The 27,366-nt window shown below is 36.4% G+C and overlaps 2 protein-coding genes across 4 annotated transcripts; one reads left to right on the top strand and one right to left on the bottom strand.

Annotated features, from left to right (window-relative positions):
* Positions 1–454: 454 nt before the first annotated feature.
* LOC103723042 (putative galactose-1-phosphate uridyltransferase) lies at positions 455–13,123 on the top strand. Its single transcript, XM_008813834.6, has 3 exons — positions 455–1,119; positions 1,482–1,772; positions 12,525–13,123. Exons 1-3 carry the CDS (start codon positions 613–615, stop codon positions 12,783–12,785), a joined length of 1,059 nt encoding a protein of 352 aa, XP_008812056.2. The 5' UTR covers positions 455–612; the 3' UTR covers positions 12,786–13,123.
* Positions 13,124–17,600: 4,477 nt separating this feature from the next.
* Positions 17,601–26,189, bottom strand: LOC103723048 (pumilio homolog 12-like). Of its 3 annotated transcripts, XM_088715681.2 has the most exons (7): positions 25,969–26,189; positions 24,864–25,046; positions 23,173–24,770; positions 22,922–23,084; positions 18,486–18,649; positions 18,143–18,401; positions 17,601–18,059 (listed from the first exon to the last, which is right to left on the bottom strand). In XM_088715681.2, the coding sequence occupies exons 2-7, from the start codon at positions 24,954–24,956 to the stop codon at positions 17,958–17,960; spliced, it is 2,379 nt and encodes a 792-aa protein (XP_088571807.1). In that variant the 5' UTR covers positions 24,957–25,046; positions 25,969–26,189; the 3' UTR covers positions 17,601–17,957. The 3 variants fall into 3 exon arrangements, with proteins under 3 accessions (XP_088571807.1, XP_088571812.1, XP_008812064.2); XM_088715686.2 differs by lacking the exon at positions 24,864–25,046; XM_008813842.6 differs by having other exon boundaries at positions 23,173–25,046; positions 25,969–26,188.
* Between the last annotated feature and the right edge of the window lie 1,177 nt (positions 26,190–27,366).

Below are 27,366 nucleotides of genomic sequence, written 5' to 3'. Positions count from 1 at the left end.
CCATCTCTTGATTTCCTCAAGATGTATTTCAACGGGAGTGTCAAGAAGGAGGGTCGTTGCGGCATTGGTTTCGTCATCAAGGATCAGCGGGCCAGACTAGCAGCTACCAGAGGTCGGTGCATCTTCGATCAGTCCGTCGCGGATGCCGAGGTTCATGCTGCCTGGGAGGGTATCTTCTATACCAGACGGGTGCTAGGGATAGACTGCATCATGATTGAGGGGGACTCTGCTATGATAATTGAGGGGATTTTGAGGCTCGGGAGTGCCATCAAGGAGACGTGGTTGCTTCATGATATTCGCCGTTTGTTAGGCAAATATGTTGTATTTTGGGCCATCCATGTCTTCAGAGAGGCTAATAGCGCTATAGATTGAATGGCATTCTATGCGACTCATCTGATTTTATGTAGGAGGCCCATGATTCTATTTTATCCAACTTGTATTTTTTTTTTTAATTGTGTGATTCTTTAGGCTGTGTTCGCACCAGCTGTGAGTGGGCTGCGGATGTACAAAAAAAAAAAAAAAAAAAAAAAAAAAAAAACCATCTAATTGTCGAGCCATACTCGTCCTATTATCGAACGGACGGCTCTTAAACTGCGGGGACAGCAGGTAACGATGTCGTCGTCGTCGTCTTCTCCTTCTCGAAGCTCGGAGATCAGACGAGATGCCGTTTTCGACCGTTGGGTCGTCTTCTCTCCGGCCAGGGCTCGCCGCCCCTCCGACTTCAAATCCCAGGCCCCGGCTTCCAACCCTAACCCTAAGCCCAATCCTAATCCAACGCCTTCTTGCCCCTTCTGCATCGGCCGCGAGAGCGAGTGCGCGCCCGAAATCTTCCGCCTGCCTCCCGGCGGCGGTGCCGCGTGGAAGATCCGGGTCATCGAGAACCTCTACCCCGCCCTCCGCCGGGACGCGGAGCCCCCGGTCCCCGGCGATACCGCCGACGCGGCCGGACCGGTGAGGCTCTCGCTGCCCGGGTTCGGGTTCCATGACGTGGTGATTGAGACCCCCTACCACTCCGTCCACCTTCCTGACCTCTCGCCGCAGGAGGTCGGCGAGGTCTTGCTCACCCACAAGGAGCGGATTCTCCAGCTCAAGCGCCATGGATCCATCAAGTACGTGCAGGTGAATCGTCGTCGAAACCTAAACCCTAGTCCCAAGATTACGTATTATTATTTTTTTTTCCAAAATTTATATTGCATTCTTCTAATATGTTAAAAGATTGTAGGAAGCTTCTTGCAGAAAAGTCCTTAAAAATGATTTTTTTATTTCAGTTTTCTGGTTGCTAAAAAGAAGGATTTTTAAAAAAAAATATTTGGTATGTATATAATTATCCGTTTTCGTAATGATTGGGCTAGTTGGTTAGGAGATTCACTTCTCTATATCATCTCTCTGGTTCATAGATCTAATGTTTCATATAGCGTTTTTAATCTTGGAAATGGTTAATTGTCTGATGTGATAGTTTTCTTTGTTCTTGCATTCAAAAGGTGTTTAAAAATCACGGGGCATCTGCTGGAGCATCAATGAGTCATTCACACAGTCAAATCATGGGCCTGCCCTTGATACCTCCAACAGTTGCTGCCCGGCTTAATAGCACGAAGGAGTGGTTTGAGAGGACTGGGAAGTGTAGCCTCTGCGAGGTCTGGTCTGAGGAGATTTTGATCAATGAAACGGTGCATTTTTCTGCAATTGTTCCATTCGCAGCCTCATATCCCTTTGAAATGTGGATTGTACCTCGGGATCACTCCTCTCATTTTCATGATATAGATGGTGAGAAGGTAAAAGCATTTTCTTCTTCTCTATATTCTTTCTCTTCATGCATATGATGGGTGAATTGACTTTTTGTTGGTTGACAATTTTATATTGTTTCTTTAGACTTACTTAAGAATGCATTTTATATAATTCATTGGATCCATTCAACAAATTTACCTTTTATAAATCAAGAAACTGAACATATATGAAGATCCATTCTACAAATTTACCATTTATAAAATCTGATTTTAGATCAAGTAAGAAGAGATTACATGGAATCCGCCTTATTTGTGGAGGAAAAAGAAAATAAAGGAAGCATAGTACTGAAGGTTGTAAAAATTGTGGATGGGGTTGTCCCAGTTTTTCTATGGAGTGGGATGCCCCACATACTGATGCTGGGGATGGTGGATGTCCCATCATGTCCTGGTCCATTCGCTAACTCGTCCTGTCCCGATAGTTGTGATGATGCCTTGTTCTAATACTCAACATAGTGGAATACCATGTTATCTCACTGATATTTAAACTTTATGCTAGCACTACTACTAAATATTCACATATGATCATTGCAACAAATGATAGCCTTTTAAAAGCACTGTGGCCAGAACAAGCATCTTAGTAAGCTCATCACTTTCATATATTAATATATTTAGGGATAAATCTAGGGGCTTCTAAGTTCTAACGTAAGCCTAGAGCAATTACTTGACTCCTTTAAATTTCCTAAAAAGAAAACCCAGAAGGTAATCATGGAGATACATAATAAATAAATTAAGAAGTAGCCAAATCCTCATTTGTTATCCGACAAACCTCACTATGTTTGCTACACTTGTATGTATATTGTCCTTCACCTTAAGGTGGGCTCTCATTTTATCACCACCCCTCTGTTCTGGAGTTTGCAGAATGGATCATGATGCTACTGATATATAGTGAGAAATTGAGCAACAGGTAATTACAATCCTGAAGCTTTATGTAGAAAAACACACTAATGACTAACTATGCAGGCTTTCAACAAGTTTCAGGATATTAATCAGTGAGACTGTGACATATGTATCTTGATTAAACAAATTGTAGTGGCACTGGTGTGCCTTTAAGTTATTTGTTTAGCTTAGTCAAGCTAAACAAATGATAGTGGCACTGGTGCGCCTTTAAGTTATTTAGCTTAGTGGCACTGATGTGCCTTTAAGTTATTTAGCTTAGTCAAGATGGGGTTATTGGCTATATATCATGAAAATTTAGAAACAAAGGAGAATTTGCTTGTTTACAAATATAAAATAACTTGAGATTGCTAATTAATTTGAGTTTAACCATTTTAATAAATAAAAAATGTAATAAATGAAATCGGTGGTTTTGGACATTAAAGTTTGAAACTTATTGATAACAATGCAATAACTTGTTTTCCTAATGTGGAGGTTTGTTGACTTAAAACTCTTCTAGTTTAACAATGCAATATTTAGAATTTGATTTTTGATTATCTTTTTTTGTCAAATCTGGTGGGTAAATGATTTTGCCAACACGAATCTTGAACCTAGTCAATAGTTGACCGGCATATTTACAAACTCGGTGTCCAACACTCAAACTATTGATGGCTATATGTTGATTCATATCAACCATCATTTGATCCACTTACAGAAATTCTGATGGAAGACCATCTTTTAACCATATTATTCCTTGTAGGGGGAACTAAATTACTATTACTTTTAAGATTTTCAATTTTTACAATGCCTTCAAGCACTTTTATTCTTTTTTTTCATCAATATGAATGATACTATTAGCATGATCCATACTATGGTCTGCCGTACCGATCCGTATGGACCGGTCGGGCCTGGGACCGGTACCGGATTACCGGATCAGCGTGGAACCCGGTATCGGTAGCTTATCGTTGGAGAACCGGTATGGGACTGGTATGGACCGGTATTGGACTGGTATAGGACCAGTACGTACTGGTTCGGGCCGCCACTGGTACGCCGACCGGTACCGGTACGGCGGACCTTGATCCATACTAACAAAATTTACAATTTGTGATATTGAAAATTAATGTAAAACATTTGTTGCATGATTAGCTGTTCTTTTTTGCAATATTTATAACATTCTAAATGGCATCTAGCATATTCATCTAATAGTATGATGTTGAGTTCACTTATCAACTTTTCATCAAATTTCCTAATTGTTGCTTGTATTCAATCTTTATAATTATTAACATTGTTATTTATTTGACTACAATATTGAACAACTGATTTGCCCATCATATAAGATCAACATCATCCCCGATTTGGACCCTACACTTTATGGTTTAAACTAATTTGCCTTTACCCGTTAAAACTAATATATTTAATGCTCGTAAAGTGTGCCCCTCATGTAATGTGAAATCCACGACATTGCCTACTACTTGCCTTACACTTGGATTGCCCTATACTAGTCAGTAACACTTGCACATTGAGAAATCCAATTTTAGTTGATGGGGCACACACATCAAATTACTAAATTATAGAAACATTTCATACGTGTAAATTTGATCTTGTGATCTTCTAATTCTTTGGTTGTTGAAGACAATTCTAGTGATAGCTTGAAAACGTATTTCTATCCTCCCAAGTTTTTTCTCTATAACCCTTTAGTGAAAACTAAAATTTTCTTGGGGTTGTGGTCTTTTAATTACCATTGTTATGTTATTCGTCGCTTGTCTAGTTTGTTAATGCTGAACTCCTTACTTCCTTGTTACCTTAGCATTTGCACTTTACTCAAGCTCCTATTCTTTATGACTTAGGTTTAACATATAAGCAAGATGATATAGAAAACATTGGACATGCATTTGTTTGTATAAGTGTTAGAGCTGCTTTTGCTTAACCTTGTCAATTTATCATGCTTGAAAATGCTTGCACCATTCTTCTTGCTTAAATGATTACAATACTCTCTTGAGATGAAAGACTACCTTCTTTTCTTGGTTGATAAAAGAATTTTGTGTACTTACATTGATATCTCTAATTCTTAATAGTCCTTACTTAATAGATTGATAAAAGAATTTTAATAATCCTTATTAAAAGAATTAGTAAGGATAACCCTTACTTAATAGTAAGGATAATTCTAAAGTAATTGAAGTTTCATTTCGTATAGAATAACCATAGTTAGGATTATGCTTAGTAAATCTTAATAATTTGAAAGCTTTCCTTTCCCATAGTCATATTCCTTTGTTGCTGACCTTGTCTTATTGATTTTTAGTTCATTATTTACCTTATTCCTTTAATACACAATTAGTTGATGAATTTTTTTCCTTTGAATAGTTCAACAAATACTAAGTCCACTCTTTTATTTTTTTTGGAGAAAGAGTTAGGCGAAGAAATCCATCGCACTTTCATTAATAAATTGCAAGATATATAAGAGGAGCCCTAGGAGGGGGTAGCACATCTAAAACAAAGAAGGAACACTTGATTAGGTGACAATTACATTTAATAGGTTTAATCATGGTATGCAGCACCTTATCAAACTGTTTGGTTTGGTCGGTGTTGTACTGTACTTGCATGAACCGAAACGGTTATTTGTCTTGGTATGGGATTGTGTTCAAACCGGTGTGAATTGATCCTTACTGAGTCAAAGCAAATCGAGAAGTTCGGCCTAGTAAGGGCCTCATGCTGGTTTTGGGCCTCAATTAATAGGGAGAAAGGGCCTCATGCTTGTTTCTCCCTCTATTTCAAGTTAAGAGAGGAGGAGAGTAGAAAGGGAGAGAGTGCAAGGATGGGTTGTTCCTCTGATCTTGGTAAGGAGAGGAGAAAGAGAGAAGGTGGAAGGATGAATTATTCCTCCAATCCTGGTATTTCCTTTTCTATTGTATTTTCTCTGTTACATCCCATAAACAGGTAGAAATTGAAAAAGTAAGTGGAAATCATGCCAACATTTTGTATTTTTACATGATTTGATATATTCTAAATCTTAGTCAGATCTACTCAAATATATATATATATATATATATATATATATATATATTGATTTATTATATATATAGTCACATCATCATTCAGGCATGCAATAAAAAAAATAAAATGTATTATATTTGAGCATCAAAAATCAACTCACAAGATCCTATTTTTCACTCAAAACTAAATAAAATGTCGGACTATGTATTGGTAGGAGATAGGTAGACCAAATCATACTGATATACCAAAAGAAAAATAGCTAACTAATTTTTTTTCTAAAGCCACCAATATCCAGTCTTTAATACGAAACTTGACGGAATCAAAAATTTATCTTGTAGTTTAATGTTTATTAGAAAAGAGCTCTATAATTCTTCTCCAACCACATACACCAAGTAATAGTTACCACGGTTTCCTGGCCTTCTTAACTAATCTATCAATAGAAGTTCTTCGAGAGGTTCCCAATTCAAAGGGAGGTACGTAAGGTAGGAAGGTTTAAGGCTGCTAAGAGATATTGCCATATGATCTTAGAGAAGGGGTAAGTAAACAACAAATTATCTATGATTTGCAAAGCAGAATTATAATAGGGATAGGATGCTGGTGCATTCTAGTCTCTTTTTTGAATATTTTCGTTTGTCAGGATCTTATTATTGATGGCCAAGTAGGTAAAGACATTAATCTTTTTCAAGATTAAAGTTTTGCATTTATGTTTGCAAAAGGAGAGATAATTCCAATGTGGCTAAGAAAACTAGAATAGAATTTCGCAAAAAGAACACGATTGTTGTTCCATCTCCACCATGGTTGATTGCTGTCTTGCTCGAGATGGATACTTTGGATGATACAATCCTTTTGGAAAAGTGTAGCTTGCAAGTTTTTAGTATCACAAAGTCTAGGGGAACCATTTTTACCATGAAGCATTTGATAGACCATAAGATTTTGATGAGCAGAACATGCCTATAAAGTATGGAACATTTGCAGTAGAGGTCATCTCCTAACCACTAATCTTCTCATAACATAACTTGATGGCCATTGTCAAAACCAAAATTATTACATAAGAAGAAAAAGGATGTTGTCTTGATAACATCTTCCTGGAATTAAGAAACTTTTTTTTTTATCATGTTCCAGAATCATCCCTTCATGGTGGTTCCTCTCCTAGATTGCTGTACCACCCCGTGCCGCCCAATATGAGGCGTACCGTACTGTATTGGGTGGGAACCAGTATGAAACTTAAGTTTGGGTCAATACGGGTTCCATACTGAGGTGTCCCAAGGTGTGTACGAGAGATGTACTAACTCATTGAGAAGTATCGAGATAAAAAGTGAAATAAACAGCTGGAGGGTTGTTTCGATACGAAGTGCATATCGTATCGTACTGACCATACTGTGGTGAACTAGAAAGGTATTGATACAGTATCCGGTACCGAGGTTGCAGACTTTGGTTCTTTATTGTAGTAGGTAGGGGAAAGTAGAGTTCATCTAGCAAAGGAAAGAAGTGTCTCCACCACAATTTACAAAGTGAAACAAAATTGAAGGTGCTTGTGGAGGAGGAACTTCAACCAGAATCGAGAAAGTCCTTGAATGGTTCAAGGACATCATGCCAAAGATGTTGTGCAATAAACTTATGGAGCCTTGATTGCGGAGCCGTTGTTGGGCCTTGATTCCCTTCCAAAATAAAGTGATGGCAACCTTCATCGTTGCATTGATTATCAGACATTTAGCAAGGTGACCATTGAGAACAAGTGCCTCATCTTGTCGTGGCCAATTTCTCTGATCAAATAGGCAATGCACAACTTTTTCACCATACTTGACTTGCGTTCAGGAAACTATCAAGTGCAGGACAAGGAAGGGGACAAGCTCAAACCTACTTGTGTAACAAGGTACAGCTTATATGAGTTTCTTGTCATGCCTTTTGGATTGACGAATTCCATTGAGTTCAAACAATTCAAGCCTGCAACACCAATAGATTTAAACGTTTTGGCATCTGGCACAGCTTAGTTTCTTGAAGACAAGCTATTTTACATTTTGAGCCTCTTATACAATCCTTAAACTTCTAAGACCTCTTACATTTGAAATTAAAATTGACATTGCAGTTGATTGCTAGGAGGAAGTCCAAAACAGTTGCAGTGGGCACATACCACAAAACAAAATACACCAAATAACCAATTGACATGATATGCATATAAATATTAGAGATATGACCTCCATATATTTCCAGCTTACACAATTCCCTCCAGAAGACTGGAAAAAGGGGACACTACCCATCTAGCAAAAGATTCAACGCAATCAAGTCAAAAGAAGGGATAGATAAATGATGAACCTCCTAAACTGGAAGACTTTAAAACACTTCCCCAAATAGAAAACTAAAAGTATCATTTTAACTTTGAATCTTATATGCTAGCATAGGAGAAGAACCAGATCTTTCTTGCTAGCCTTCGCTAGGCCATCAGCATGCTCGATTCCATCTCTTGGATCAATCTGGAAGCACACAAATTCTGGGATTCTACTAGCACCAAAGCACACTTCTTCCTTAGCTCGATAAGGTTAGTTGGGGTAATGGAATTCAACATTAGAACCGCCTAGGCACCTAAAGAAAAGGCCAAAGCACCCCTTACCCTTACTTGCATTGATATGTACACCTATTTTAATTAAAGATGGTAACCAGCTTTCCTTTTGCTTCAAGTGTTGGCGGTCATCTTGGAGGCGATAGCTAGGACCACAAAAGGAAGGACTAATCTGGCTGAGATCCAAGAAGATCAAACAAAGGCATTTTACAACATTTTTTGAGGTGGCATCAGGTACCATCTTGGCAACAAAAGACTTGCAACATTCTTAGGAACAACAACTAGAATAGAAGGAACAATATTTGTTGGCTTAGTATTACATTTGGGAGATTAAAATTAAACTTGGCTGAGATAAGAGCCCCTCTTGTATTAAAAATCAAAACCAGCTCCAAACCTACTTAAATGCTATTAGAGTAGTAGAGGTTAAACTTGAGGGAATCTCAAGCCCAGTAACTATTAATGTGCAGAGATTCAAAATTTGGAATAGGTTTCACGTTCAACCAATGTTTTTAAAATTGGACTGGATCGGCCAGTTCGACCTGTTTAACCGAGAACTGGTCTTTTAAAAGTTGGAATAGGTTTTCGGTTCTCACGGGTTTGGTTTGTTTTTTCGAAATCTGTACTCAAAATTCTTTAAGTTTGGGTCAGGTCTTTTGACCCAAATCAATTTTAAATGTTGAGCCCAACAGAAAAAGTCCACCTCAAGAACGAGAAGCCCAACAACATTTTAAATAAGAAAAAAGGTAGGCTAAAAAATTGTATTTTTTATGGATTGGTTAGGAGTTGTTATATTGAGCCATATTCATATTATTTTGATTTATTTGCATGACTTTGTTGTACATTAATTGAAAAATAGGCTAAAAATTGTATTTTTTTATCTTCACTCATTTTTTTTCTATTTTTTGGGAATTTTTCTCTTTTTTATTTTCCCTATTTTTTATTTTTAAAGAAATAAACATATAATTATGATATCATAATGATGTCTAGCTGATGTCACTTGTTGGACTGGCCAGTTTGATCGATCAACTCAGGAACTGGACAGCTTGCTGGTTCGCTGTCTGGACCGATTTTAAAGGCATTGGGTTCAACCCCAAATCCTAAGACATACAACAGTTGGATGGGATCTTGACCAATTGTAAAGAGATCCTATAACTATCTTGCCCAAGGAGAGAATGTTCACCAACACAAATCATGATTAACAACCCTTTGGTCCTACCTAAACCAATGAAGAAGATGGAGATCCAAGAATTTTTACATCACCAAAGTTAGTACGAGTAACTCTAAGATTCAAAATTTTAAATAGGTTTCAGGTTCAACCCCAAACCATAAGATATACAATCAGAAGGTAGAACGGGATCTTGACTAGAGGTTTAGTCAATAGATAGGTCATTATCAAACAACTCTCCAGCCCAAAGAGAGAATGTTGACGAACACTAGTTCATGATTGACAACCCTTTGCTCCTACCTGAACCAATGAAGAAGATGGAGATCCCAGTATTTTTACATCAACACTTAGTGACTACCCTTACTAGCTGTTAAATTTTAGTACTAGACAACAAAGAGCTTGCACTTATGGGCTCAAAACCTTTACCCATGTGTAAGGCGCCACTACCTATAGTAGAACTACTAGCCGAACCTTGATGCAAGAAGCAACCCATGTGCTCGTGCCCAAGAGTCCAATCATCATTAGGATGGCGATTAGTGGGATCAGAAGGTATCTCGGGGACCTAGTGATTTATCATTTATAACGATATGTACCAAAACGTAAATCATCAAACTTTGGTAGCTTATAAGGATCTCTGTAGTATAATATAGTTTCAAAGTTTTATAGTCAAATCACATAGAGCTTTCAAGACTAGGATTAATTAGCAGCCAAACATTGAAACCACGGGAGATATTGTGATTTTACCAATGAAAGGAAAATCCTTAAAACAAATCCCAAACATGCTACATCAGAAAGTGGTGCACCCTTTTCTAAGGTTGAGGACATAACCAAAGTAAAATCATCCTTCTTAAAAGGACCAACAAAAACAACAAATTCATAGCGCTCATGGTTAGGTCAAACCATCAGAAAGGTTCTCTCGACAATTTCCCTTATTATCTAGTCATTCTGCTCTTTAATAAGTTAGTCGTGGGGGTGACAACCAGAGCTTTGTTAAGACTTTCTCCCAACACCTGCACAATCACATGTGCTGATGGAAGTGGTAGAAGTATAATATGTTTTCCGAGATGGAAAGGATGTAGAGGGACTTGTCTAGCCTAACAACCTTATTAGCTAATGTCATCTTTTGTTGGAGAAGAATGCTTTGTTTCATGAACTGGAATGGCCAATGCCTCCACACACACAGTTAACTCCCTTCCTACAGGAAGATTTGTAGTGGCCTTTCTCCTTGCATTAATGCCACTCTTATTGGGAACAACTTAGGAGTAAATGCCTTATAGTTTAATGGGCCACCATTAATAGGGGATAAATAGAAGACTAGGGGTATATAGGAGACGACTTTAGACAAATCAAAAGGAAAGGGTATATAATTACTCTGGAATAATACCAAGAAAGGTTGGGCGAATGGTATTTAAATGGAGAAGAATTGATAACCACATCCCCTAAAACTAATGCTTTGTAACCTTTTTAAGTCTAGTATGTGATGAATAGGATGAAAAATGTTCCCCAGGAGTTATAGATAGAAGAATGTGAGACTTGTTCTAGCAAAACCTAATAGCTTCTTTTATAGTTAGAAACAAATCAACAATTATCATTAACCACCACCTCATTTATTGAGTTACACCACCATGAATGAAGAAGAGGAGAGCACAGTGATAGTCGGTGAGACCTTCACAGAGAATGGCGAAGGTGGGTCTAACGGTGTGAGGATCCGTGCGGGCGTGTGTTTAGTCCCACATCGGTTATTCGTTGGGTAGATTTTGGGTACTTATACAGGATCAAAGAACCCAAACAATACCTTTCGGCTAGCCATTTTGGGTGAGGTCCTGGGTTGTTACAAATGGTATCAGAGCGGACCCGGCCCATAACTTATGTAGACTAGGGGACACTATAGCACGGATCCATTGGGTTAACCACGGACCCATCGTGGTGTTTGTGATTAAATTTGAATGGATTTGAACCCTTAGCCTGACGAGGACGTCAGGGCTTGAACGGGGGGAGTATGTGAGGATCCGTGCGGGCGTGTGTTTAGTCCCACATCGGTTATTCGTTGGGTAGATCTTGGGTACTTATACAGGATCAAGGAATCCAAACAATACCTTTCGGCTAACCATTTTGGTTGAGGTCCTGGGTTGTTACAAACGGTCACAAAGATGTAAGGCTCGTTGTACCCCTCTTGCTCCCCACCCTCTCTCTCACTCTCCCTCTCCATTCTCCCTGTTACTTTGCAAACTTCCCAAAGCTAAATCCTACATTTATGTCTTTTGAAGAGACTTTGATCTTGTACTTTATGGCCCTTAGTTGATGCAACTATCACTTTTTAAATACTTAGTTATAATTTTTTTTTTTTTTTTGCAGTTTTATATCATCTCTAACTTGAACTCCATGGTGCATGTAATACTTTTATCTTTCCTTAATAGTAATATAAGATTTTTTTTGTAGCCTTAACCCAACATCCTTACATTGTCGTACCTCGTGTGAATTATATCATGTTGACTAGACCGGAATAGTTGCCACGAATCTTTAATGAGCATCTTCTAGAGATCGAGACTATATGCTATCAACAAAACATCAACGCGACTCTTGTAAATCACAATGTAAATTGTTCTCGTATATTTTAGACAACTGAAATGTACAGTAGATAATAGACTTTGAAGGCATACTGACAAACTTTGAAATGGAAACAATGAAGAAGATGATTTAATAAGTTAGAATATATTTATCGATATAGGTGTATGCACTCTTTTTTTCATTCCTGTTTGCAAACTACCATATAAACTACCAAGTTCATAACAAGAAATTCCACTTAGGCTTCTCATATGGTTTCTTGCTACTTGGTTTAACTCTGCTTGATTTTGAAATAACATCAGAAATAGCTCTAAACAGGAATGCTTTTGGTTGTAGTAAATGTCTCTGCTTGACTTACGTTCTTCCTTTGGTCAAACATATCTCTGCCATGGTTTGTATCTTTAGTAACTTGCCCATATATGCATGCATGAGTCTTATGGTTGCCAAGTTTAACATTGTTTTCATACCTTTGTAGAATAGCCATTAAACAAAATTCTCGAACTCAAACCACCATCATCTTTATGCAGTTTAATTTCATGTGTAATTTCATGAGCAAGCATTTTTCCTAACTGATGGATACTGCGAACAGGCTGCGGATCTTGGCAGTTTGCTAAAACTAATGCTTCGCAAGTTGTCCAAGCAGCTGAATGACCCACCCTACAACTTCATGATTCACACTGCACCACTTGAGCTTCCACCATCTTGCTCACCGTATATGCACTGGTTTCTTCAGATCGTGCCTCAGTTGAATAGGCTAGCTGGGTTTGAAATGGCAAGTGGATGTTTTATCAATCCTATCTTCCCAGAGGATGCCGCAAAGGTCCTGAAAGAAGTTGATTGCTCAATATAGTTAACTGGTAGTGTCTTCTGTTACGGTATGGCCCATATGATGGGAGTTAGTATATGGCCCTTTGAGTAGAGAGGAAGGTTATTCTAATCTAATTGTGAGATAAATGGAATAGCACAGGATGAGTGCCAGATATTGTGCTGGCATCTTTAAAGTATCATGCGATAGCGACATCTCCCTTGACCAATCTTCAGAGTCTGAGGAACTCCTAAGTTACATATTTCATATGTATTATTCTATACAAGTAGCTTTCTAGGCTTGCTTGTGGACATGCTTACTGAATAATCTTGCTTTTAGATATCATGAATAAAATTGCTTCCTGCGTCTTCTTGGTTATAAAAGAACTGCTCTATGATTCACTAGGTCGCATTACTGTCAGCATAAAAAGGTTCTACTTGCTGACCAAATCTCATCCCTTGAAATTCAAAACCACCCATCAATCTGGATTAACAAATTTTGCCAGACTCGGTGCATGGACTTGTCATTTAACAAATTCAACTTTATTGAGGCAAACTTCTAGATTAGATGAGCTTCAAATTTTTCTGTACCAAATGCATAATATTGTAGTGGTGAGGTGTTTTTGTCCTCACAGTTGTGACTTGACTATGGCCTCTTGGAAGGTCAAAAGCTTTTATTTTTTGATAATTTTAATTTATTTGGTACAAATTTGGAACATCTTTTTGGCTCTTCCAGTGGCTAAAAAAGTCTATTAGAGAAAAAGTTCCAATTTGGAGCTTTTGGATAAAAGCTCCATTTGAAATATGTTTGAGAAGGTTTTTTTTTTTTTTTTTGGTGGGGGGTGTGTAAAGCTCATCCAAGTGACCTAGGTTTGAGTCACAGTAATGAATTCTTTAAAAAATTAAATTAAAATATTTTTTATTATCATAATTTTTTAAGTTGGTGTTTTTTATTGTTGTTGTAATGATGTAATTAAGAATTTTGAGTTTCATTTTTATGATGATGATGGGGGTCCATTTCCTGTTGATTGTTTAGAGGTTGATGAATTACAGGGAAAAAAAGTATGGAATAAAATCAAATATTGAATAGCTGTGAGATGGATGTTTTGCATGATGGTAGTGTAACTCTTCTTATAAATCATTGACTTATTTTTTGTATGATATTGTACTTAATATGGGTATTGAGAAATATTAGATAATATTTATGTCTCTATTATGATTATGGATGTACGAACAATTTTGTCGTCATTTTGTACCTAGATAGATAAAGAAACACTCAAATTGCTATGGCAATCAAAAACTATACAGTTTGATATTATGATAGTCTTTGTTTCTTGGTAATCGCCCATAAAAATTAATTATATTATTTAGATTAAAAATAATTTATAAATTTATAACATTTTGTAATAATAGTTTTTGATAATGGAGTATAATAAAAATATAATTTAGTAAAATATAATTCTAATTGTTATATTATATCATATTATATTGTATTGTACTATATTATATTACATTATTAATTTATTATTATATTATTATGATCATCATTATTATATAATAAAAATATTATAATATCATTGTATTATAATAATATATTATTATGATAAAATATTGTTCTAAAATATTATTATATTTTTGTAATAATATAATATTTATCATTTATTATATTATTCAGATTGAAATATTAAAATAAATAATGTATAAATTGAGAATATTTTATAATAATAATTTTGATAGCACAACTGATTAGATAATTGAAAATATTATGCGATATCATTTATTATTATTTTCTGATACTAAAAGCACTTTTCAGTCTAATTATCAAAGGTATGTTAAAGTTTCACATAACTTTATAAATTTATTACCAAATATCAAACAACTTTTTATTAAAAACTCTGCTGCAAAAGCTCTAGACTCAAATCTCTAGTATCTACAACTATATCAAATAAGGTATACATCTGCAAGCTTACTCTTGGCAGTGTTGTGACTCTCTCTCTATATATATAAATATTGCTTGTGTTCTTGGGGAATTTGCGAGCTACTTGAACATTTAACAGCTTCATTCCATTACTTTAGCTCATGTGCTTTAGCTTGCTACTGAGACTGACCCTTCTATCTGACCATTGAGCACATCAAGATGTCGAAAGTGTCTAGCAAGTTAACCTAACCTTTGCTCCCATGACAATGAGGTTAATGTTGGCTATCAAGTGCACATATGGTCCTTGCACCTAGTCAGATAAGTTTTAATTGATCTCTGAAAGCTTTTGTCCACTATCAGCATATTTTGTTATGATTCTTAGAAAATGCGTTGAGTGTGCTGAATCGGATTTCTGAAAAAATGGCCAGCACAAAGCAGCAAATCATTTCCTCTGAAACTCTCCTAAGTAGCAATATTTGATGTAGTAAAACAGAATAAGTAAAAGAAAAAGGCAGCCTTAACTATACATTCAGCCTCTTCGCCTTTAGATACACATGCAGATCCAATGAGAGTTTGTGGCTCAGAAACAACAATGGTATGACTCCATTGCTATCTGTTGGCCTTGGCAATATGCTGCAAAATTTCCTAGCATACGGACCCGAGGCAAAAGATTGTCGTTGACTATGCTGAAAAATGATTTGATGGGATTGATGGCATTCTCATTGATGGAGGAGTAATCATGGTTCTTAATGGTCGGCAACAGTTAGCATATACAAATATGATACTCCAATATAGTTGCATTATAAGAACTAGCCTGTGATGTAGCTGTGATGGTCGCTACAACTGTAATTAATTTTGACATCAAGAAACAATGCAAACTGAAATCTTCTATAACAGGAGTATTCTTACCCTAAAATCTTCATATCCTGCCTGCATGGCATCTTCTAGAGCAGAAAGACTTGCTTGTAACCTGCTTGGCAGGTCATTTAAATGACATACATGGAGGTTTCTGTTTTTAACTTTATAAATGCCTTGAGACAAGTACCTGATTAAGCTTGGAATAACAGCATGCTATGTTGTAACTTGCAACTGAAGCTTCATCTAGTTCTGGTTTCGATCCCCATGCTGATTCAAAATTTTCCAAAACTTTTTCATACTGCAGAAGAATTTCTCTCTGTTTTTTTTTTTCTTTGTGAGAAAAATCATTGTCGAAGAGAATATGTCAACAATAATCTCAGTCAATTTTACCAACTTAAGAAAATGCAGGTCAATATTTGATGCCAGAATATAAGTCTTCATGTCTTTCCACCTATAAATTACTGAGCTCAAGTACATAGAGTACTGTGATTTCAGTACTTCAGCTCGATGACGAGAGTATAAAGCTATGTCCTTCTGCAGTTATGATTGATTGGTAACCTATCAAGGGTGTCAATCTACATATTGTTGGAATTTCAAATTCAATGAAATTCCCCTATTGGTAACTAACAGAGAAGTATAGAATACGACATTCAACAAGAAGAAGATAAATACATCTTCATCATCTGGAGTTCCCTCTTAGACTAAACTTGGCTACGCTTCCTTATTGCACTTTTCTCACCTCTCTCTGGCTCGCCCTTCTCATGGACTTTATTTTATTTCCTGTACTTTCCTCTCCCTCCAATAAGTCTTTGAAAGCAGTCCTCAAGCCATTTGTAGATCACCTACTCAGGATCTACAATACGGCAATGTAAAAGATTTTAGAACGGCCTCACTTACAAGAACAAATGTCATATGATAAAGGAAAGGCCAGTATTATGTGGAAGAACCTTGAGGAACTAAGCCATACATACAGAACAATGAAACTTTTGGCAAGCTGCAAATCCGGTTGCAAGCAGGCACATAGGCTAGTCATAAGCCGAATGTAATTGCTACTGCGGGGGATTCTATCGATCAACGTGGAAATGGTAATAGGCCCGAGGTGGAAGTTGTGGTTTAGCAACAGAAACCATTACCTGGAATAAGTACGGTTTTAAATCCTGAACTTGCCTTGGTGAATCCATTACCCCCAAATTCTGTTCATACTTGGCAAGTGTTAAGAACCTACTTTCATGCTCAATTTTATAGAACCGAACCAATGATGTTGATGGCTGATTTGGTCGTACTGATGCAACAATACTCTATGTTGATAAAGAACCAACCATGGTGGCAGAAGATGGTGAAAAACCGATGGATCTTATTAAGAAGAGATGTGCAGCAACCACGGAATTCCAAAAACCAACAGAGAAAATAGGTAGACATATGTTTGGAAAGCAAATTCAATATATACTAGTTGATAATAGTGCGGTAGTTAATATTATGCCAGCCATGAGGAAGTTAGAGAAGAAAGAAGATGGCCTAGGCTCTGCAGATTTGATGGTGACTAAATTTATAGGTGGATCTTGAAAGCCAAAATGAGTTTTGCTGGTACATCTACAGGTTGGTTCCCGTACATCCACCACTGCAATTTTTATTTTTGAGGCTATACCACGTAAAATGCTTTACTCGGCCGAGATTGGCATGCAGATTTCTGGGTACCTTCTTCACTTCGCTAACAACTTGTTTTGTAGAACTTGGATGCAAAGGAGGATGAAGATGAGGTAGAAATAGTAATGGCCAATAATAAAGCTTTTGCGGTGAACGCTGATGTAATGGAGGCCAGACTTTACAAAGAAGATGTAGGCATGGTAAAGTTTATGGGACAAAATAAATAATGGAAAGCCTACTAGGTTTACTATTTCAAATATGGTGGAGGCTAATAATGGCGATCTCTAATTTATACTTAAAATACCTCGGTCGATTGGGATTGAAGGGCCAAGTGATTTGTCCATGTTGCCATGATCATAACAGAGGAACAAATAAAGGTTGTAGCTGAAATCCTAACTAGGAAAAGCCCAAACAAAACAAAAGAGAAGGAAAAACAGAAAAGAAAGTTAATGACACCATGGCCAAGATATAGATACCATAATTAACAACACTGTTCACCCAACACACTTCGTATCATTCTATGCTCCTCTTCTTCCTACACAGGTATACAATTTATTGACCATTGAGATAAAAAAACTACCTAGCAAAAGATTGTCTGACATGGTACTTGCCAAAACTTTTCCCAAGGATGACATGCATACAAGTTTTTGGTTCATTCTTTTTGATCTGACAGACACTTCTCGAAGCACTTACAGCTGCAACCCTGTATAAGAAGTGGTTCTGATCCTAGGATGCACTGTGAAAGAAAAATGGTGATGCCTGAATGATTCAGATGCAGAAGTATGGCACATATTACTTTTATAGACCAGCACTAGACAAAACTCTCCTCCCATAAGGGTTATTCCTGAGTGTTGTAACATGGGGCTTGATAGCCCCCACAAGAGCAGCATGAAGAACCCCCTGCTTCGCCAAACGAGTTATATGTGAAATGGAAAATACAAAAAAAACTGGTGGCTTAGTGGTCTAAAAGGAAAAGCTATTACCTTGCATCCGCTAAGAGCTGATTGAATCACATAATTTCCATATGGATCTTGTAAGGTTTGGAGCAGTAGAGGATTGTTCATCAGTTCATGAATAATTTTAGCATGCTGCTCCTCTCCAGCTACTTTCAGGCATTTTTCTACCACATTGCTGCTGTATTTCTGCATGGATAGGCAACTGTACTTACCTGCTAGTTGGTCCAGTATTAGATCAGTGACCCATGGAACCTTCTCATCAAGGATATATTGCACCACGTAATTCCTGTGCAATATGACTTATTTATTACCCATTTGGCTGTTTCTAGGAAACCTAGATAAACAACAAACTAGTGAAGTCAAAGCATACCCATATGGATCCTGAGAAAGGATAAATGAACTTGATGAAATTGCATACATCAGCCTGTGCTTCTGTTCACCATTGCAATGGCTAAGACACTTTTGAAGTACACAACAGCCTTGACGATCTTTTGCAAGCTCAACACAATGAGCAGTTGCAGCATCAAAAATGAACTGTAAGATGATAAAGTCTTTCTCAAAGAAAAGTTAAAAAGATGATATGTTCCATCACAAGTTTTACATATATTCTGAGAGTTGGAGCATTATATGAAGTACTTCTTTGACAATAACTAAACAGAAAATTAGTATTTTAGCTCAATTTTATCATTTTGGGCAAATAATTTCTACCAAGATCGGGTAAAATTTGGTACAAGGCCCTCAGCAAGCAGGCACTCATACAGGTGGAAGCCTCATTTGTTAAAGAGAAGGGCCAATATTCAAACAACTGGACAAAAAACATCATGGTAAACCATAGCCACCAAAAATTAACAATGATCACTGTTTCTACTAGTTCTAAATTTCAGAATTTGATAGAGGACCATGCAAACAACTTGTCTAGTAAAATGTACAACCAAGGACTGAATTACTGCATGCAGATGGCATGCTGGACCTGCACTGGCATGGTACCTACAGTGCCGTGCCAAGCCGTCTGGCTCTGATCAAGAAAAGCCCTCACCTCTATCATCATTTAAACCAAGAAACTTCTCTCTCTCTCTCTCTCTCTCTCTCTCTCTCTCTCTCTCTCCCCCTCCCCCCACCCCCACCCCCACCCCCACCCCCACCCCCCCGCGCACGATCTCCCATTCTAATGGACCATACTTTACAATCCAGCACCTAATATTTGCTAACCCTCCCTTGCCCGTCACCAACCTCGGAGTCCATTGGCATGTAATGGTGACCTCCAAACTTCTTGTTTTTCTACCTCAATGCACCACCTCCCAACACCAAACATGTTTTATCACCCACCACCAAGCATATCTTCTGTACCTTTGAATGTTTCATGCACTCTCTTAAACATGGCGAGCCAAACCGAGCCAAGCGTAAGCCAGCATGAAAATTAGCTGAGAGCTCGGCCTACCCAATTTGTGTCGAGTTACTCAACCTAGCCCATTGCCAAGCTGAGCTTCAGATAGCCTTGGCATGCTCTTATTTGGTTCATTTGTATCAATACACAAAAACATGTCAAGTACTAGCATACTGCCAGTAATGTGCCCATAGCTGGAGAACTATTTAAACCATGCTAGTTTCATTAACATCCACCGAACAATAAGTATGGCCCCATGCACATGTGTGGGAGTCACATGCTATGAATAAATTCACATGATTTATCATTATTCCTTATTCACATAGGTCAAGAGGATTGCTTTCACTTTTAGAAAATTTTCGTATTACTTTAAAAATTAATGGAATTTGTTGATATTTTATATTTTTATTTCATAACTCTTATACAAGCACAACATGTTAAGATAAAATCAGAAAGTTGAATTTGGTTAAATATTGATCTTGTGGAAAATTTCACAATCCCTCTCGTCTCCCTTTCATCCTCCACATGCATCCCTTTATTTTATAACATGAGGAGGTTGTGTTGCAGCCAAGGCTTTAAGAATCAGGTTTTGGTTTCTGTTTCTCTTCTAAGTAGAGTGTTAGTTACAACGATTTTGATAGTTTCGCTCCGAGTTTGGAGTTTCAGTCAAAAAGGTCAGAAAAATCCAAAAAATGAAAAGAAAAGTTATTTCCAATCATTTCATTGTGTCTTGAGTTATTTAGGATCATAGTTTGGGTAGTTTTAAGTTGAAATTAAACTATGTTCAAGCTTAATGCATTATATATATTATATTTTTCACTAATGTCCATAATGATCATACATTTTATCTAATTTTATAATTTCTCATATTTGATCTAATTTTTATATTTAACTAAACTTTTCCCCAAGCATATTTCATTTCATTTCATTTTAATAACCCATCTAAGCAAGAAAACCATTGGAGCATATTTCATTATAATCCATTTTAACAATCTATTTAAGCAAGAAAAGACCCATCCATTAAAAACCTATTTTATTTCACTATTTCATTTTAATATATCATTTTATTTTAAAATAGGAGAAAAAATAAGTCATTTAAGTAGAAAAGAATCATCGGAAAATAGCACACTTTCTAATTAGTAAAGACACAACTCAAGATTGCATCTTGTCCATTATAACAACAAAGCTTATAACCAAAATTATATAAACTACATTATTATAGCCTTAAATAAAAATGATATTGAATAATATTAACAGATTTTTTTAAAAAAATATGAAACATATATTAAACACAAAAAAAAGGATAAAAAGATTTCAGTTTCAGCCAAAACTGATCGAAACCGAAAACCTTGGATGATTTTTGACAAGTCTTGCCCAAACTTGATATAGCACATGTATTTCTAATAAACATATTGTAAAAAGCAAAATCCAAATATGTAAATTATTGGATACAGCCCCTTACACGTAATGGGATATAGCATGTCAATATTGCTAGAAGTACATTCAAACAACAGAAATGCAACCACATTGTCAATTGCTACTACATATGAAGTTCCAACACTTTATGCTTTATATACTATCTATTGTAGCAAAATGCATCAAATGCTGCCATAACAAAAAATTATGGATATTCAGCTTGAATGAGTTCACCTTTCTCATCGGATTCTATGAGAAGTTCTCATGCCTATAATAGAACATAGCTGTGCAAAGAATTGGCAAGCTCAAACAAAGTTAATCACATCAACTTTGGTAGATAATCAATTTCACACTCTCAGAAAATAAAAATATATATAAAAATTAGATAAGAACTGATATGTATGCTATGAAGAACATATTAAATCTTGACAAACTCGGAGTTGATTTTAAGATATTAAAATTGCTGAAATACAGAGAGCACCAAACCTCAAAACTTCCCCACTTTCCAATCACTCATCTTTTCTATCAGTTGAGAACATAAAAGTTGCAATACCCTGTACTTGTTCATCAGCTAAAATCATCCTTTATGCTTGAGAATCGCGACAATGTACAAGGAAAGAAAATTGGCTTATTCTTGTGGGCTCAAGCATTCCCAAGCATTCAAAACTTTTGGATTATGCATGTAAAGTCTCTCTCTACACACCATTAAGAGATTTCCATTGCCAACTAGTAAAACTTCACCGCTTTAGTATAGATTGTTTAAGAAACAATAGAAGAAAGTCATTACTGAATTTGGGAGTTGGGACAAATTCCATGCTGCAAAAATGAGTAATTTTCTCCTATTGGCAAAGAGGCACAGGACGAAACAAGCATATTGCAGTCCTTGAACTCAAGCAAGATATAGATATAGAAAAAAAATCAAAATACAAATAATTTCTCTGGTGCAAACGTAAAACATGCGTTCTTAACCTGATCACTCAACTTCATGTCATATTGCTGACATGAATCTGGATATTCAAGGGTCAATATCGGGATTTACTCAAAATCCTTTTCTAGGAAGAGTGACAAATGCTTTCCACCTCTCCTAATACCTTAAATCACAATGATCTTTACAAAGTTGAGGCATCATTATTTAATGTTTCTGTTACATATTTGGATGTATATAATATGTAATGCAGTTGCATACGCATTCATTCATTTCTAAGACAAAAATTTAAGGTCAACCTTTCGCTAGACATCAAAACAAAACACTTAATACATGTTCAAGCCCAGCATGGAAGCAATACAAAATGAGACAATGTGCAGCACATTTTGAGGCTCAAACTTATGCCTAATCATATGCTCTTTATGGGTTTTATACACATTATATTTGATCACAGTCATGGGCAATGAAGCAAGTAATGGAATATTCTATCATCACGATGGGACAAACAAGACATCTTGTAGTTTAGCTACACAAGTTTTCAATCTTATAAGTTGTATTTGGATATGATATATCAGACGTAACAAGATTTCATGTATCACCACCTTTATACAGCAATTGAGAAATATCACTCTCATGTCATGCTTCTTTCATTTCTAATAAAAGATCTCCAGTTAGATTTCTAGAAAAGAAAATAATACAATGAAATGAAAGATAAGTACTATCGAAGTACCAAGCTGCAGACAAAATAAAATTTGATAGTCATAACAGTTCCTTAAATGATTAGAAAATGAAAAGGCTTTCATTGACAGATAAAAAGAAAAGAATTAAGATAGAGGAAACTGATAAGAATTTCCAAAAGTAAATTCTAGTAGGAAAAACGCCTGTGTATGGATTTTACAGAGATAGGATTCCATACTCATGTGACATATGCTTTTAGAAAGATAAACTGAAACTGTCACTGAAAACTTAATACAAAAGAACGTTGAATATCACAATTGGGTTCTAATGAATTATATATGCAGGAATATTATGCATGATATAAAGCCTGCACCCGAAAATTGAAAAGACTGAGAACTCTTACCTCATTGTATTCTGGTGAAAGATGATGCAAGAAGCATTCTGCAACATGACTACCATTGATATCTTTCATCAATCTCACTATACCAGGCTTCAAAGAGGCAACAATCATTGAAAGTTGTTCTTTAGTCTGGAGCGTTTCAATTACCTTTTGTACAGCCCGGGTTCTGAAATCATGGAAAAAGCAATAAGCAAGCAAAAAGGAAGAAGTGTTAGGAAAATTTTCATCATCGACCAAGCAATAAGATAACTCACCCATGCATATTGCATGAAATTCTAATGAGTTCATCGCCATCTCTGGTAATTGCATAAAGTATGTTCATTCTTTGATTCTCAGTGCACACTTCAAGAAGCTTTTGGACAAGATAATTTCCAGATGGATCAGTCATGAGTTCAACAATGTGGCCAATAGTCTCGACAAAAATCTTCTCAACATGTTGAGCAGTATTTTCCATTAATCTCTTCTGCAAGAAACGGCAATCATTCTGATCCTTTGCCATGAAATAGATTTCTTTAAAAGCATCATCCTTTGGATCATAATTCTTATGCCTTGACTTTGAGGCCTTCACAATTTCAGAATTGTCAGGAGACAGAACAATAGGGTAATCAAGAAGTCCATTAGCAAATTTCCAACTATTAGATTCAGCAAAGAGTGATGATCGATCAGTTGTACCGAAATAAGATCTAAGAGATCTAGGCAGGTCCACTAAATGTGACTTTGTCAAATTATTTTCAGGAAGACAACCTTGTTCAACATTCTCCAAAAGATGGTGACCTAAGGAAACTTTGGCATGACAAGTTAGACCATCTACTGACATTTGCTTCACACAATGTGCAAATCCACAATTTTCACCTGTCCCACACAAAGGATAGCATTCACAAAAGCCACTGCCAGTCACTGAACCATTCAACTGACTACATCTCCTATCAGAAGCATGAAAATTCCTCTGATTAATCTGCTGAGGGTTAGGCATCTCAAAGTATGAAATTTCTTTGCTTCCACTCAAAGGACTCATAACTGAATTTGTATTATTCTGAATTTGACAGAATTCAAGTTCTCGAGCTGGGAGATGTTGTGAGTAAAAATACTGGTCATGCATTTTATGACACTTTTGATCCTCCATGGCTGACCAGCTCGATTGCTGACATGGAACATGTCTCAGATTTTGCGAAGCCAAGTAGTATTGCCTATTTGCTGAAGCTGTTAAATCTGCTCCAGGAAAACGGAACCTGGAGAACAACTGATGAGCATGAATTCCGGGGTTTTTACTCATACGTCCAGATTCCAGTGGATAGCTTTTCTTCCACTCCATAAGATTACCTGGTATATGTTCCAACTGCTGCTTCCATCCACAGCTGTTGAGTTTGAGAAGCTCTACGTCATCTTGACTATCTCTCTTTCCTGCATATTTATTAAAACCATCTCTGCTCATGAAAGACAGGTATCCTTCTAACTCATTACCAGACAAATTAGGTCCATACAGACTAGTAGATGATGGAGGAATGGATGGTTGTACAGAACTGACTCCCAATAAAGAGTTATAAGGTTGGTTTGAGTACTGTTCATTCAGGAAGATAGTGTGATTAGGAGAAGTTTGGTCATACTTAGTTGAGGTAATCATGCTTGGCTTTGATATCACACAATCGTTAAATCTCAATTTCTCAAATGCAAGAATTAGTGATTTGTCATTCGACAAGTTCAGCTCATCTTGTTCAAAAGAAAGTGCAGGTGCTTCTTTATAACCATTATTTTTATTATCAAGCTTTCCATTGCTCTGAAGTTTCTGATCTGGTTGGCCCTTTGAGAAGCTCAAGTTACCAAAGATTGCCATGCTGCCTCCATTCTCATACGCCTGAGAAGAATTGCATAAGTTAGTAAACTTGTGTGAATGATAAGACTTTTTGTCCCTATCCTCTATGAGGACTGAGTCCGGAAAGGCACCGACGAGGTTAGTATGGGAATAAATCGAAGTTGCACTACGAGATTCCCCCAGAAGAACCTTAAACTCATTGTTGTGTTGTTTGCCTTCCCTTTCCATATTACATTACAAATAGGAAGAAGTTTGCTGCTGTCCAGGAATGCCAAATAGTGGCAGCTCTACTCAGCCATGCATATTGAGAGACGAGTCCTAGAGGGACACAAAGGTATTTGATTAGTAATCATGAATTCATGATTCATCATTCACATCAAAATTAGCAAACTGCAGCACTTCGTTTTGAACTGACAAATCAAGATATCCAAAAAAATATCTGTGTCAAAAATATACATTAAAGCAAGCAGAACTTTGAGCACACTCACACATTTTACAAATCAACATTACCCAATGGAGTTATCCGATGATCTAAGGAAATCCTGATATCAGAATTCCAACATTCATCATAGAATGCTGCTCAATTGCCCAAGACATAACCTTGGCGAGCAACAAGCAGTTAAAGTATAAATCAAGAATAATATTTTTCCCTCTTTTTTTAAGTAAAAAAAATAGGCTTTCGAATCTATTGTTTTGAAAGAGAAACTTAAATAGCAATAAAGCCCCCCACACCCATTTCATTGCAAAATTTTCAAGAAGAAACGAGAACATCGAACAATGAATTTCCAATTTTCATGAAGAAACAAGAACATACAACAATGAATTTTGACCTAATTAAAAGGAAATCTTCTCTGGTCCTATAAAAGATCAAATAAGTCTCTCCAATAGGTTCGCGGAAAATAATACAAAATAGAACATCTAAACCAAGATAATCTCCATTTTGATTCCAATCATGAGTCATCCAATTCTATTATTGATTAAAAACGAAACATATTTTTAAAAAAAAGAAAGATGAATTCTGTTTCAATGCAGAGGCATCGGAGAGCCAAACGAAACCAAATCACAAGAACCCAGTAAAACCCTGATCGTTCCAAGAAGACAGAAACAGAAAACAAAAAAAAAAATCTTTTACAATAAAATCCCAAAAAGACGACAAAAATCTAATAGAAGGAACGATGGAACAGGGCCAAGAGCTTCAGATGATAAGAGCACAGAGAAATCAATGAGAGAGAAGACTTACCGGCGACTGAGAGTGAGGAAAAGATTCATGGAGAAGAGAGGGCCACTGACGTCTGGGAGAAGAAAACAAGAGAAAACGGAGACTTGGGAAACGGAGAAGCAGGCAGGGGAGTAGACGGCGGTGACGTGATTGCTACGAAGTGACAAGGAGAAAGAGTCGCGAGGAAGGAGAGAAAGAGGCGTGCTTTTTATTCCACCGGACATGTCCTCGACCGTCAAAATTGATTTCATGGAAACCTTGCGCGCGTTATGTACGAGATAGAAGCAGGGCATGCATGCACGGATGCATAGATTTGTTATTTATTCTGTAGTTTTTTATATTTTAAATAAGTTAATATTATATCTTTTATAAAATAAATATTATGCTATAAATATAGATATGATGGAAATAAAAATAGTTCATAAATATTATATCAATCAGAAAAATTTTAAATATAAATGATCGCTAAATCAATAAATTAATATAGTATATTTAATAAAATAAATATAATTATAAAACTGACCATAAAATAATAAAAAGAGAAGCAGAGCATCTCTCCAATTTTTCTCGAGAAATATTTTGACCCTAAAAATTTTCAAAATTTTTCATTAATATTATTAAAATAATATTTTGTGGTAGCATAGCCAAATCTTAAACTACTTTGGTATAAATTATCATGTCACTATCATGCGATAATTAATAAGTGTTGTTACTCCTAGTACATGTTACTTCTGAAATTCTTAGATCTTTAATTGGACTTCGAGTGAAAGCGAGCACATGATCACTACAACTATCTAGTGCTACATTGTCTCCTCCACCTTCTTCACCACCACTACCACCAACAAAAACTCTAACCCTCGAGCCCGTGTAATCTTTGTAGGATAGACAGGATGGAGATTTGGCATAGTTGGAAAAGAAGAAAGTACATCTCAAACTAGAGAAAGTTGAGATAAGATAATGTTCCTCGGTATAAAAAATGCATTCAGCTTTTATATTAGATAGAAAAGCAATTATATCTCAAACTTTTGTACCACTTAAAAAGATAAAATTACAAAAAATGATAAACTAAACTGGAAACATTTGAAGAGTGAAGTAATTTTCTACCACTTCGCTTTAAGATAGTTGTACCACCAGCCTCTTAATTGCCCAAAGAAACTAGCTACGGTCGCCCTGGCAATAGTTTTTTTCAAAGTTCCATTGGGCTTCATAGGTATTTAAGTATATAATCATCCGATGGCATGTAGTGAATATATGATACTCCTTGAATATATCTAAATTCCATTTTAACTAAAGTTCTTCCATTAAATTCTACTGCAGCTATAGTATCAGAGGTCTCTTCAAACTGTAGATCAGCATGCATAGGTCTAGAATAATATCTTTTTATCCTAGAGGCTTGGAATATCGATTTATAAGAAAAAA

The sequence above is a fragment of the Phoenix dactylifera genome, chromosome 1 (genome assembly GCF_051530095.1).
Source record: "Phoenix dactylifera cultivar Ajwa chromosome 1, Ajwa_hap1_PhDact_Kaust_v1.1, whole genome shotgun sequence".
In the NCBI taxonomy this organism is placed as follows: domain Eukaryota; kingdom Viridiplantae; phylum Streptophyta; class Magnoliopsida; order Arecales; family Arecaceae; genus Phoenix; species Phoenix dactylifera.
Note: the sequence above shows the minus strand (reverse complement) of the source record. Positions and strands in the feature narration are given on the sequence as shown.